At 39.7% G+C, this 14,097-nt stretch overlaps 1 protein-coding gene across 1 annotated transcript in view; it reads left to right on the forward strand.

The window, feature by feature from the left end:
* LOC113019417 (serine/threonine-protein kinase 26-like) overlaps window positions 1–14,097 on the forward strand; it is a 52,320-nt gene that overhangs the window by 35,784 nt on the left and 2,439 nt on the right. The window contains exons 2-11 of the mRNA XM_026163138.2: window positions 3,317–3,385; window positions 3,559–3,720; window positions 3,925–3,981; window positions 4,461–4,569; window positions 5,502–5,659; window positions 10,527–10,712; window positions 13,049–13,191; window positions 13,294–13,399; window positions 13,677–13,733; window positions 13,952–14,079. Coding sequence (XP_026018923.1) covers window positions 3,317–3,385; window positions 3,559–3,720; window positions 3,925–3,981; window positions 4,461–4,569; window positions 5,502–5,659; window positions 10,527–10,712; window positions 13,049–13,191; window positions 13,294–13,399; window positions 13,677–13,733; window positions 13,952–14,079 — 1,175 coding nt within the window. The remainder of the gene's footprint in view (window positions 1–3,316; window positions 3,386–3,558; window positions 3,721–3,924; window positions 3,982–4,460; window positions 4,570–5,501; window positions 5,660–10,526; window positions 10,713–13,048; window positions 13,192–13,293; window positions 13,400–13,676; window positions 13,734–13,951; window positions 14,080–14,097) is intronic.

The following is a 14,097-nucleotide window of genomic DNA, read 5'->3' on the forward strand; positions in this document are numbered from 1 at the left end:
TCAGGGTCATACGGGGGGGGCAGAGAACACCCTGGAAAAGTTGCCAGTCTATCGCAGGGTTAACACATAGAGACAGACAACTATCCACACTCACATTCACAGCTTTGGCCAATTTAGAATTACTAATTAACCTAACTGCACTAACTGCATGTCTTGGACTGTGGGAGGAAGCTGGTGTACCTGGAGAGAACCCATGCATGTTTTAAAATATAACGTACAAAACATTTGGGCGGTGGAAGACAGTATAGTGTTTGATATTTTTTACATTGTTATATTGTATCGATACAAGGATACTAATGTTGGGGGTCCAGACTGCATTAACTCAACTGAAAAACCACCCAACACTAAACACACTGGGTTTGCTCTGAATTAGAAAGTAGCTTTATCAAGCTAACGGCTCAGTCACACGAGTAAAAATACTACAACCAGCTCCGTACGTCTTTAAACTCCTGTGGCACTACGTATGGCAGGTTTTAGTGACAGTGTTGCATTCTTCTGTCTCATTATGCAGCAAATAAAACTGAAGTGAGATCATTCTTATTGAATAAATCAGATGTTAAAAGATTTTAACTTTGAGGATGTAATTTGCATTTTAAAAATGATTATAAATTGCAATATATGCTGTTTCAATACTCAAATTAATGCAAAATGTTAAAAGTCACTACACCAAAAGGTTGATTCTGTTCATCTGGATGTAGCGTTTTCAGTGGGAGAAATGCCCATTGTTCATTCAGTGGTGCTAGTTCCAGTCATTGTGCAATGACTTTATAAGATTGGGGAAACCTGCAGTCAGCTGAGACTGAAGAAGTCACTTGGATGAGTGACGAAACGCTACGTCCAGATGAACACAGTCAATCTTTGGGATTTACTTACCTGGAAGATTGAGCATGCATCAAGATGTTAAAAGTCACTATAATATCTTATTATTCTGTCTTTCTGCCTAATTTCAGTGATTTTATATTTAAAACAAATCCTGCAAAAACAAGGGCAGCAATTACTCATTAGTAACTCCTCTGCGAATCTTTGTAGCTGAAATATTTTGTGCATGATAAGCAGCTGTTTGTTCAGTGAATTCAGCTGAGGGTAGTTCAGCCTCGCTGACCTCATCGTACCTGGTGCCAGTAAGGGTGACTCTCCAGCTTGCAGCGAATCTGCAGAGCAGGCACCTGTATTTACACAGCAAGGTCAGCACACCCACAATATCTTTCTGGGCTTCTCTTAGACTAACATCTGCAATCAGGCTTAGCGACTAAAGGCGGCTATCAGCTGGATAAGTCGGTCACTACATCAGAAACGTAGACTGGTCTATTAGCAGCTGATTTTTAACTATAATTAATTCTGTGATTTAATGGAAGTAGAGCAGCTGTGAAAGAATTCAACATTAATGAATCAATGGGACGCAAGTGGAGGAAGCAAGAAGAAAGTTGAGTAAAGTTTGACTTATCTGACTGTTTTGTTTCCCTTAATGTGCCTTATAACCTGGTGTGCCTTATGGATGAAAACAGACCCATTCATCGACAGTGCGTCTTATAATTCCATGCTCCTTATGGTCCAAAAAAATACGTATTTGACTTATTTATTTGGCACACTGCAGTTTCATGTTGCAAAGCACCTCTTTTTATATTGTGTGGATATCATACATGGTTATGCTCGGGATATATCGGCCCATTTCCAATGGAAATGCCTTTTGGTTAAACTGTCAGCAAGGAATTTGCACTGTAAAGTTTTTATATCGCTTTAATGCAATTATAAAGAAACAGCTGCTTGTTTAAGTGGAAATAAATTGATGCTGGTTTTTTTGCACTAATAAAGTTGTGGAGTTGTAAAGTATTTTGTCTTGTGTCAATTATATTGTCAGTTATATCGTTATCGCAAATTATCAAATATATATGGTGATAAATATTTTGCAATATTGCCCTGCCCTACTCCCAGTTTGTCTTCGTACCCAGTAGGCACCAGCTGTGATGCTCTGATGGTTGCTTTTTGATGTGCTGAAGGTTCTGGTGTGTGTTATGCACCTTTTGACAAGGAATAATTAACACACACCTGAACTTTTAAACATCCCTGCATCTAAAGCATCATCAGGTATGCAATGAAGGAGGCCGGTGGATGTTTTTATTGAAAGGCCTGTAATGTTTTATGCTACAGCTAGGGTGTGGATGCTACCTTGACCAGGTCTTTCTTAGAAGTTAGATTTATAGAGCAAACAAGGGAGGATCTAACAGGTGATAATCCATTACATTAACTGGCTGTTTATTGACATGCTTAACAGAGTTTTAGGCCTGTTCTTTCCAGCTGCGATGGCAAATGAAGAACAATAGTCTGTAAGGTCACCTGGTACAAATAGGTTCCCTGTTTTACAATCATATTACCATATTTAGGTTCTTGGTTTTTGTTTTTTTGTTTTAACTAGCTTGCAGCCAACAGGAAAAAAAAAGGATCCTCGTATGAAGCTATACTTCTTAATGATGCTCATCAGAGACAGACAAAAACTTTAGACACTCTTGAAACCCTCCTGGCAACTGAGCGCTGAGATCCACAGGCCTTTCTTGGAATAGACGCATACCTGTTGAGCTCACACGTGACCTGCTCTGGAGGAGGTTTCATCTGCAGCTCAAGTTACCGTGGTGATGCACCTTGGGAAGAAGCACAGTGTAAAGCACAGGTTGAATGTGAAGTTAAGAGGATAAGTCCCTAAACTAAGGAAGGAGCGATAGAACTGCCTGAACTTTCAAAATAAGAGTTAATTATTTACTAGTAATTCCTGATCAGTCTACACGTGATTGTTACACCTGGTGGCGCGCCTGAATAGGCTCAGTGTGTCGATGCATTAACACTCATGAGCCAACAGTTTTACTGGAAGTTATATAATATTCAAATGTGTAATAAACACGCAGGATGTGCAGATGTTTTTGGATCAATTTGACGTCAAATGTCACAGCGCTGCTGAGCTTCAGTAACAGAAATCTGGTTTTCTGTTGCTGTTGTTGGAATTGTAAAAATACATTCAATTTCAAGCTACAGCTTATTTAATAATAAGAGAGACGTTTGTCTTAACCAGACTGGCCATTCCACGTCATGATGTCTGTCCGATATTCCAAGCATGCAAATGACTTGGATATCTGCTTCTGGATATTATAAATGATAGAAATGTGTTTTTAATCTATTTGCAAATGAGCAGCATGAGTCTGTTTGTGTTTCAGCCCGTGTGGTGCATTTATCTTAATTTGTTTGAGACCTGTAGTTTTGCTAATAGTTTATTATTTTTATTATTATTATTATGGAGCTGTTAACTCTTTGTTCGTCGTCTCCTCAGAGTACTCAGCTCGATCCAGAGGAGCTGTTCACTAAATTGGATCGCATTGGAAAAGGATCTTTTGGAGAGGTGGGTGTAATTTATTATTTTTTGTCATCTTCTCTCCTACATTCACTTCCTTTATCCCCCTCATTTTTATTCTTTCTCACCTCTCTCTTTCTCTTCTTCCTCTCCTGGTGATCCTCTTTTGTTTTCTTACATCCATGTTTTTTCACTTCTCTGCCTCCCGTTCCCTCCTGCAGGTCTTCAAAGGAATCGATAATCGCACTCAGAGCGTCGTCGCCATCAAAACGATCGATCTGGAGGAGGCAGAGGATGAAATCGAGGACATCCAGCAGGAGATCACGGTGCTCAGTCAGTGCGACAGTCCGTACATCACCAAGTACTACGGCTCCTACCTGAAGGTAAGGCGGATATTTTCATTCAGCCCGGAAGCCGATCTAAGTCAGGTTTAAAAGGAATTCCACAGGAGTGGGGAGTGTTATTTTCCCACGGAAAATTTTTCACCTACTGCGAACTAAGGATTTTTTTTTTATTCCCAGTATATTGTAGTTGAGTCATTTTTATAGGCACATTGTTGGAAGTTTATTTGTAATTCTGTCTTTCAGGGAAGTAAATTGTGGATCATCATGGAGTATCTTGGAGGGGGCTCAGCACTCGACTTGGTGAGTCTTTATGTCCATTTGTAGAGGATTTATTGTCCATGAAACCTAGTAAGTGAAATAATATCAAGTAATGACTAGAGCCAATGTTTGTGAGGTCTCGCTAATAGATGTAGAAAGCGTTTAATCTCCTATCCTTTAGTTTCATCCTCCCTGTTTTGGAGAATTCTCACTTATGAGTATAAACATCTCTTTGCACATAAATACAGAGAAATTAAACTTTAATTCTTTTAAATCAAAATAAAAAACAAAGTTTTTAAAACTCTGTTTAAAATGAGAAAATCTGATTCATTAACATTTGATTGTCTAATTTTCTGTGCTGGGACTTGTCTTGATTGAAACTGGAATAGGGTGTGTTTGTGAGCCTCCGGCATATCACAGTGTATTTTATACCCGTGTCATCACTCTGCGTGTGTGTGTGTGTGTGTGTGTGTGTGTGTGTGTGTGTGTGTGTGTGTGTGTGTGTGTGTGTGTGTGTGCAGCTGCGGGCAGGTCCGTTTGATGAGTTTCAGATTGCCACCATGCTGAAGGAGATCCTGAAAGGGCTCGACTACCTGCACTCTGAGAAGAAGATCCACAGAGACATCAAAGGTGCGGCAGGTGCTGGTTAGACTGTAGCGCCCGGACCTCTAACACCGATTCAAATATTATATCATTTAAATGAAAGTAAGATTCAGAATCTGAGAATCGGTGCAGGTGTTGGTGCCTTAGGGGAAACGAAACTTCCCACAATTGACGACCTCTTTCATTGGAAGCCCGTCCATTTAATTTATGTCGCAGGATCCATGCAGAAAGCTTTCTTGATCGCTGATCACTACTTGATTTTCTCACATTTGACAAAAGATTTTCATATTCTGCGAGGCTGTGACACTCGAGCGTTACTGAGCTGGGTATTGAAGTAAACACTGTCATAGAAACAATGAAGAACTTCAACATGTTCTCATTACCAACTGTGAAACAGCTCTCAGGATGTTGATCCACCCACACAGGCCTGAGAGCAGGTTTAACATGAGGTCTGAGTAGTTTGATTCACCCTGATGTGTTTAAATCATATTTCAGCCTACTTATGGAACAAAATGACTGGGCGTGCATCAGAAGTTAGTGAGGGTGATCTCTGCCTGTGCAGATATTCTTGGAAAAGCGCAGAAAACGATTCTAATGTTTGTCAAACTACGTCTTTATTGATATATCCTGATGTGTCAAAAGTCATCTTTAAGAGTACAGGGGAAGTCGTCAGAAGGAGGAAATGGAAAAAAAAATTTTCAAACCCGTGAAATTGATACTTACTTGATACTTATTCTTTAATATGTGCCAACTTTGTACTCAACATCTTAGCTGTAGGGGTTCAGAGATGAAGGACAGCCGCTTTAGTGGAAATCTGGAATTCTTTTGCGATTTTTATACTTAATTTGACAGCATTAGAATCAGAATTACATTTATTGCACAAAATAACTACCATTAGTTGATGATGTTACTCAGTCCGATGATGTTGCAGAAAGGTTAAATTATTTGCTTCTCTGCAGCTGCCAACGTCCTGCTGTCGGAGCAGGGTCAGGTGAAGCTGGCGGACTTCGGAGTGGCAGGTCAGCTGACAGACACGCAGATCAAGAGGGAAACCTTTGTGGGAACGCCGTTCTGGATGGCTCCTGAGGTCATCCAGCAGTCCGCCTACGACTCCAAGGTAAGACACCTGTTTATACCGTTGCAGATTTCATAAAGGCCATTCATAATCTTTAGCTTATAACTAGAAGGTAGTTGTGGGAATTTCAGAATGCAGAACCACCTCATATTCATTCAAAATGAGCAAACTCTGGCTGTACAAATAAGAGACATTTAGAGGAAGTGTCTTATACAACAGTTCTGCTTGTTTACATCACCCGGACAGCGTGAACTTTTGAAAATGTCCATCAAAACCTGAAGCTTGTACTTCCACTTCCATCTAACAATGAAACTCTAACTTAAAGTCAACAACAGCCATGTAACAATGAGCTTGACGACTCTGCTGAGCATGTGCTTGAAAACAAAAGAAAACTGCCAAATTTGATCAGAATTAAATGTCATTAACATAGTTGCAGTTGTACAAACTGCGTCTGCACTGGACCTGGAGGCATAACACGAAAGAGTTAAATGTAAAACAAACAAAATACTTTCTATTGTGCTGCCCTTCTTCACATCCACTCAGCTCCTCTTGGAAACTGTAATTATCCAATTATGTCTGAGGTGCCATAAGTATGCAAGGCACGACAGACATACCTTTCTATATATGTTTTATTTGCACAAAAGGACAGTAGGCAAAGCATATTTTCACATTTATTTTTAGACTTTATTTTGTTGTTGTTGCTTTTTGCATATAGTTTTTGGGTGTGTTTTTCCAAAAAATATACGCTAAAATTAAGAAAACTAATCAAATTAAGAGCTTGCACATACTGGTGTATTAGCTATACTGTTAAGTTAGGCATTATCCTAATATTGGGTGGTTGTCTAATAAATTTGTTAAACTTGAGAGAAAATTATTTTCTCATAAGTTTAATGACTTTGGGCAAGGTTCACAACAAAATAAAGTATAAAACTATTCTTATGTTAAGCTAATAGCTTCTCATAGTCAAAAATACAAATGCTAAGGAATGGAGAAACCTGTGCTTGTTAGCATGTTAGCATGCATTTCTAGCTAAAGGCCTGATTGTGATGCTGCATTGGTAGTCGGTAGTCACATAACAGCCTTTAACAGAAAACTTCTAATCAGTGTTTGAGACTTATTTTGAAAGAACCATCTTTTAGATTAGTGCAAATTTTCCTAGTTAATTCAAACAGCACCTATCCTTATACCAAGACAGGCATTTTCTCACCCTTTAAAAGTCCACCAGGTCTTAAAAAATAAAAACAATAGACTATCCCGCTTTGTGATTTTCCTCCTATTCTGTTTGCGTGTTGCTGTAGCAACCCAACACATGTGGATTTGTTGTTGTGGCCCACTTTGCATTATTTCCACAGTCCTCTAGGGTTTATTTGCATCCAATAGAGATGCTGCTGCCATCGTGGCGATTTTAGCTTTTATTTGATGAGGATGATGATGATGATCGTCCACTTGGTCCCCAGTTTAGAAGGGATTCCCTCACCGTGTCCTTTGTTTGTGTATCAAAACAATGACTTCAGCAGTGAATGGAGTTAGAAATGCACCTTGCACCTGCTGGCATCAAACACGCAGGTTTTGATGCAAGTCACAGAGCAAACAAAACTGATGAAATTTGTATAAAGAGGCGGAGCTGCTTTCTGTCTGCTTGTTTTATAAGTGTGTTCTTTGGAAATAAGGCAGATCCATTAGGGTGTTTTCACTTGACCTCTTGATGTGGTTTGGTTCATGTGTCTTTGTGCGTATATGTAACACTGCCTTCATGTGCCTTTGTGATTTATATTGTGTATTTTGGCCTTAGAGGGATCAGGTAACAAAAAAGGTCTAGAAATGATCTAGAAATGTGACCAAAAACTCATTTAAGCTGGACTCGTTCATTATCTCTCTGGCACAGTTTAATTGCTCAAATATCTGCAGGAGACCATCATTTAAAGCAGGGGTCCCCAATCTCAGTCCACGAGGGCCGGTGTCCCTGCAGGTTTTAGATCACCCTGGATCAACACACCTGAATCACATGATTAGTTCATTACCAGGCCTCTGGAGAACTTCAAGACTTGTTGGGAAGGTAATTTATCCATTTACATCAGCTGTGATGGATCAAGGACACATCTGAAACCTGCAGGACACCGGCCCTTGTGGACTGAGATTAGGGACCCCTGATTTAAAGGTTTTTTTTTTAAGTTTTAAAGGAATAATCATGTAGTTTGTGAAAAACAAAAACAGGTTCAAGTATGAATGAATGTTTGAGTCTGTACTGTTTTGTTTTTTTGTTTTTAAAATCCTCTTTAAAGGGAAGGAAGACAAAGTGCAACTTGTTGAAATACCGAAGGCGGTTTGGAGACTTTGCCAACGGTTACGTAAATGTAACCTGAGAAGTTAGAACAAGCCTGCAAACAGAAGACAGCCATTGTACTTTGCTGTGTGTGTGTGTGTGTGTGTGTGTGTGTGTGTGTGTGTGTGTGTGTGTGTGTGTTGCCTAATCTCATATCAGTCTCGGTCACAGACTGTCAGTTGTCCTATTAATACATCAACCATGTGACTTTGACCAGAGGTATTTGAATCTCCGCACCATTTACAGAAGCACTTCCTCTGTCAACCAGCAGTATTTTCAACTTTCTCAAAATAATCTTGTTAGTTGATGTTACAGCCACTCATAACCCATAATTCAGTTATATTTCTAAGAAGTCTTGCCCTGTTTTTCAGTGACTGGCCTGAACAGCCATTAGCGTGAGAGCAGTGTAAAGCCTGCCAGAGGCTGATTCAGGACAGTGACATGACTGAGAAATGTAAATGTTTTTACAAGTTGAATATGTTTCTTTAACTCTGCCCTACTGTTTGCCACTAACACCACAGTTTCCTGTGGGGTTTAGTCCATACAAGTAAAAAAAAAAAAAAGTAGACAGGAAGTGGGGGGAACCTCAGCTAGATCGAACTGTAGATAAGTGTAAGGGTTCATCTGATGCACAGATCAGCTGCTCTGCATCACTGGTTGTATTAGAGGTGGAAGAGGCTTGGATCGCCTTTTTTTTTTTTTTTTTTTTTTTTTTTATCTATTTTTTAAATAATAGTGGTCTGCCTCCAGCTAGGGTAATAGTTCAAAAAGGTGGTGCCTCCTACACTTTATGTTGTGTTGAGCTACAGTTGAGAGTTGTGCATACACTCACCTGGATAGTTTTTGTTTATTCTTCTACGTAAAAAAAAAACCTTTCCAGGCACAGAACAAATTTTTGTTAAATCCTTCTACATATCACAGAATTTATGAAATCACATTAGAGAAAAGAAAACACTGCAAAAGCTAAAAAATAAATAAATACATAAATGATGAAACAAAGCAGACTTGTTATTGGGGAAACAATAATGCAATGTTCGACCTGATGAAGTGACAAGCTAGCAGTAAATGGCTAACATGAATATACAGTGTTATATGAATCACTGATTAAAACACACGTTACCTCGTCTTGTTTTCCTCTCACAACAATGATGAAATCTGTGCTTCTTTTAAGCGTGCCTCAGTGCAGTCCTTTACATGTTTTGGTTTTTGTTTCTTCTGCCAGTGGTCCGTCACGATATTGTGTCCCCAGGAACCTTTCTGTTTTTGCCCTGTCTTTCTTCCCTCACGCCAAATCTGTCACGGCACATTGCTGTTCCTGGTTTGCGCCAATATGAATAAAATTTTATTCTACTTTCTCTGTATTTTTAGTGCTTTTGCAGCATTTTTCTATTTGCTGGAGTTTTATTCGGTTTTTTTTTGAGTGCAACTTACGGGACCCAGACTCAGGCACAAATTTGGTCTTTTTCCTCTTTACATGGAAGAAATCTAATAAAACCTTATCATGAATAATCTCTAGATGAGTAGTTTTCTCATTTTTGTAGGTATTTATTGAGAATTAACTTGTTTTATACCATTTGGTGTCCATCGGGGTGGGTGTGTGTGTGTGTGTGTGTGTGTGTGTGTGTGTGTGTGTGTGTATTCCTACCACATGCTGCCATATGGTCAGTGTGACTGTAATGGAGCTGGCAGAGTTAACAGTCAAATAGTGACTGAGCATCCTGTAGTAATGTGACCCTGAACAGCACTGCTACAGCTGAAGTCTGTGTGACTGTGTGTGCATATATAAGACAATGTCTGCTTCTTGTCTGGTCTGCCACATGATTGTTAGAGCAAGTTGAGAAGATGGGATATTCAATCGTTCATGCATGAGTAACGGCTGTGCGTGTGTGTGTGTGTGTGTGTGGACAGGTATTAACATCTTCATGGGGACCAAAAATTGGTAGTTTACTATACTTGTGGGGACAAACAGCCCTTGTGGGGACCAAAATCAGGGTCCCCACAAGTTTGAAGGCATTTTTGAGACTCAAAATGTGGTTTTAGTGTCAGGTTGAAAATTAAGTTGTGGTTAGGTTTAGGGTAAGGGTCAGGGTTAAGCATTCATTTTTGATGGTTAGGGTAAGCAGCTAGGGAAAGCATTATGTCAATGAGATGTCCCCACAAGGATATAAATACAGGTTTGTGTGTATGTGTGTGAGTGTGTTCCTCCTTACCAGCTTGACATATGTTTAGTGGGTGTCACAGCCACCGTGCAAACAGAAAGTCAGCCTGACTCAGCATGTTGGCGTGTTTCTGCCTTTATGTATTAATAGCTGCACAGCCTGTATTCCTGTATCAAAGTTGTGCTAAAATAATCTTTACCCAATCACATGAATGTTTAAAGTCATTTATAAGGTTAAAAAAAAAATCAGATTCCTTCATGTGTCTCTGTCAGTTTGTTGTTAAGAATACAAAATCCCCTGTGTTGTCTGGGTATGAGTATGTCTGCTTTACATAGCCATAATCCACCTATAAACATGCAAAAAGTCTGTTTAAAGCTTTGATCACTGTCAATAACATGTAAATGTGTTTATTGTTTGCCCCTCCCAGGCGGATATTTGGTCGCTGGGCATCACGGCCATCGAGCTCGCCAAGGGGGAACCGCCGAACTCCGACATGCATCCAATGCGAGTGCTCTTCCACATCCCCAAATCCCCTCCTCCAACACTGACTGGTGATTTCTCCAAAAGCTTCAAAGAGTTCACAGAAGCTTGCCTCAACAAGGACCCTTCTTTTGTAAGACTCACAGCTGACACACACATTTAATGCAATAAACCTTTGGGGGTTTTGTAATTTAAAAGTATTTAGCTGCCATATCCTTTGAGTTCTATTCACATTAAAAATCTATGTTATTTTAACACTGGTGGAAAGTGCTTAAAATTTTCTCTCTGCATTTCTGTGACATTTCTGGTTTTACTTTAGCACTTTATCCCTTTAATTCCTACTTGGAGTAATCCATATTTCTCTTTTCTGAACTAAGTAATTTCTGTCACATTTCGCTCCTGCTTGTCGAACAAAATAACTTTGTGTGCATCACAAGTTAGTGAGGGTGGTCTCTGGACTTCGGAAAAACCCAGAAACGATCCCAATGGTTGTCAAACCGTGTCTTTATTGATATATACTGAGGCATCAAATGCCATTGAGTGTACAGGAGAGGTCAGGTCATTAGATCTTGTTTTTATGGGGAAAGAGCTAGAGCAGTTGCATTTATGTGACCAACAGTCTTGGTAACTTTCTGAGGTCGTTTTTTTTTTTTTTTTGGGGGGGGGTTTCAATTACCCAAAATAAGCTGCCTTGTATGTTTTGTTGTAAACCCAGAGTTCATGTAGCCTTCTGTACATTTACCTCTAAATGTACTGAGTTTAACTCACTGCTTAGCGTTTTGATATTTGCAGCATTTCTTTCACCACATCACGAGAAACTAGCTTTGATTTCCCTTAATTTAGCCCACTCGGTCTGTATGTAGCTGGCTGATGGAGCTCCTTACTAGCTGACAGTGTAAAAGATGCGATGTTATTATAGCTAGCTAAAACTAAAACTCATTGTGGAACATACAGTTTAGTTGACTCAAATAAAATAAAAAAAATTAACTTTTGAAAAAAATGAAAACTAAGTGAAACAATTTTTTGAACTTCCTAGAGAACTAAGCTAAAATAAAAATGCAAAGGAAAACATCCTTAGTTTTACTATCTGTTAGTTTGTGAGTCACCGAAAGACTCTGGATGTCTATGAGACAATGACACATTATGAGTCACCTGCTTTCAAAAAGTCCACTGTTTTTTTTTTTTTTATTGCAATACCTCGACTAATTTTTCCCCTAATCTTGCCTCTGGCACGTGCGTTTGTCACTGTTCAGCTAGAAAGAAGTCTGAGAAACTGAATAACATTATGAGCAGCATCCAGAAACACTGTAACAGAAGCAGATTGGTTATTTGAAAAATTAACTTAATAACCAGTAGGTTGAACTACAAAACTAATTTGCTACTTGGTATTTGTTACACTGGTGACCACATACAGCTAAGAAAATTGTTAGATTGTAACAAGTTCCAGATGGCAGTCGCTTCCAGGTGTCAAACCTGGGCTACGTTTGGCGTTTACAGCTCATTTATGGACCTAGAAGTTGTGTTAGCTCAACGTGGTCCAGGTATCGCCACACACCTGACATCTGGCCGATATAAGGTGAACCTGGGGCTGAGTTAATGTAGCCTGAGTCAACACCATCTGCTTCCCAGCTGGGCCCACCGGGGTGTGGGAAGCACTTGGATAAGTGGCGCTGGTGTCAATACTTAGGCACTATTTACAGTGTTTTGTATACTTACTAGCAAAGCTTACGAGTTCAATTTCCTGGCAGTGACGAGGCTGTCGGCATACACGTCTTAGACTGTGTTTACATTAGCTAGTAATATGAATAACTAAGGAAGTTAGTTTACATTTGTACTAATGTTATATCAGTCATAAATGTTAGCATTTCCTGCTGTACGGAGAGACGCGCTACCACATATGTGGCTTTATTGACCCCAGATTATTCATAAGCTGTGTCAGTGTTGGGAAATGGTAGCATGGACTGGGACTTCTATTGTGCGTTTTTACTCTGATTGAGCACACAGAGTGCTTTCTGCTAAAAGTCCCATTCATGCAGCCCGTAATATCTAACAATCACCCACACACAAACTCTATTGGTCATCAAGGGCAACTTAGGCTTCTGATTGGTGGCTTTACCTGCTGGGCCGCCATCCTTGTAAACTCCCCCTTTAGTATTTTGTGAGCTTGGCGCAGATGGCTTCATTTCCTACAGTTAGGGTGGTTTGAATATTTCAGGACAGCTTCCCTGTTCTCTGTGTGTGTGATTTACGTTGGATCCTGCTGCCCCCTGCTGGTCACTTCTGTTTTCAGCCTATCTTTCTGATATTCTTTTTCTCCATCTCCTCCAGGAAAGCTGAAGCTTTTTTAACTTTTCATCTTAAATCTATAGACTAATAACATCATGACCTGTTTTTTTTGTTTTTTGTTTTTTATCTCTTTTCAAAAAAAAAAAATTTAAAAAAATTACAATCAGTTTTCTTGTCCTGCAGCGTCCCACAGCCAAGGAGCTGCTCAAACACAAGTTCATCGTCAAACACTGCAAGAAGACGTCCTATCTCAGCGAGCTGATTGACAGGTACAGGAGGTGGAAGGAGGAGGACCACAGTGACAACAGTTCAGACGACTCTGACAGGTATTGTCTCTTGATTTAGCTGGAACTTCGTCTTCAGGTGTGTGTGAGCAGAGAGGTCCGACATCTATCTGTGCATTTAAATGTGTTCATTTTTTCTTTAAGTGAATCTAGTAATAAGGAAAACAACGAGTCTCCAGAGTGGTCCTTCACCACTGTCCGTAAGAAGAAGCAGGACAAGTCAGATAGCAGGACCATCCTCAATGGAAATGTTAGTACCACCTGTGTGTGTTACTTTGTTTTTTAACTTGTAGTTGTTTTTACTTGTATTTTAAAGTCAAATCAGAAGTATGGTCCATAATGGTCTCGCTAGTAATGCCTCAGTCTCAATCATCTAGCCGGACCAGCCACTTTATTAGTTACACCTTGCTAGTACTGGGTTGGATTTTTTTTTTTTTTTTTTAATGCAATATGAGGAAGTCGGAGGTCAGTATAACTTGGATTCTCACAGTCTTTTGTTTTCTTGTCCTCTTCATCCTTGGGTTCAGGATCAGATGAGTAAATCTGCCAGTCTCACCACAGTCATCTCCCCCGTCTTCACAGAGGTTGGTATACACAAGTCTCCTAAACATCAATACACTCATCCTTTTGTTTCAGACACTGTTTTTGGGATCAGGGAATATGTAGTTATCCTGCCATTGATTTTGGGCGTTTGTGCTGATTTTTGTTGGAGGGTTTTGTGGTAACCTGAGAGAAGTGAGCTAAAATAAAATTAAAAAAAAGATTTTCAAAAATGATTCTAATTGTTCAACTTCTTCTGTAGTTGAAGCAACAGCACAAGGAGCACTCTGAGCAGCGGTTGGCCATCGAGGAGCTGGAACGTAACATTCGAATAGCTGAAGATATCTGTCCAGGCATCACGGACAAGATGGTCACGCATATCATTGCCAGGTACCAGAAGTGTAACCT

The sequence above is a fragment of the Astatotilapia calliptera genome, chromosome 3 (assembly GCF_964374335.1).
Source record: "Astatotilapia calliptera chromosome 3, fAstCal68.1, whole genome shotgun sequence".
Classification (NCBI taxonomy): domain Eukaryota; kingdom Metazoa; phylum Chordata; class Actinopteri; order Cichliformes; family Cichlidae; genus Astatotilapia; species Astatotilapia calliptera.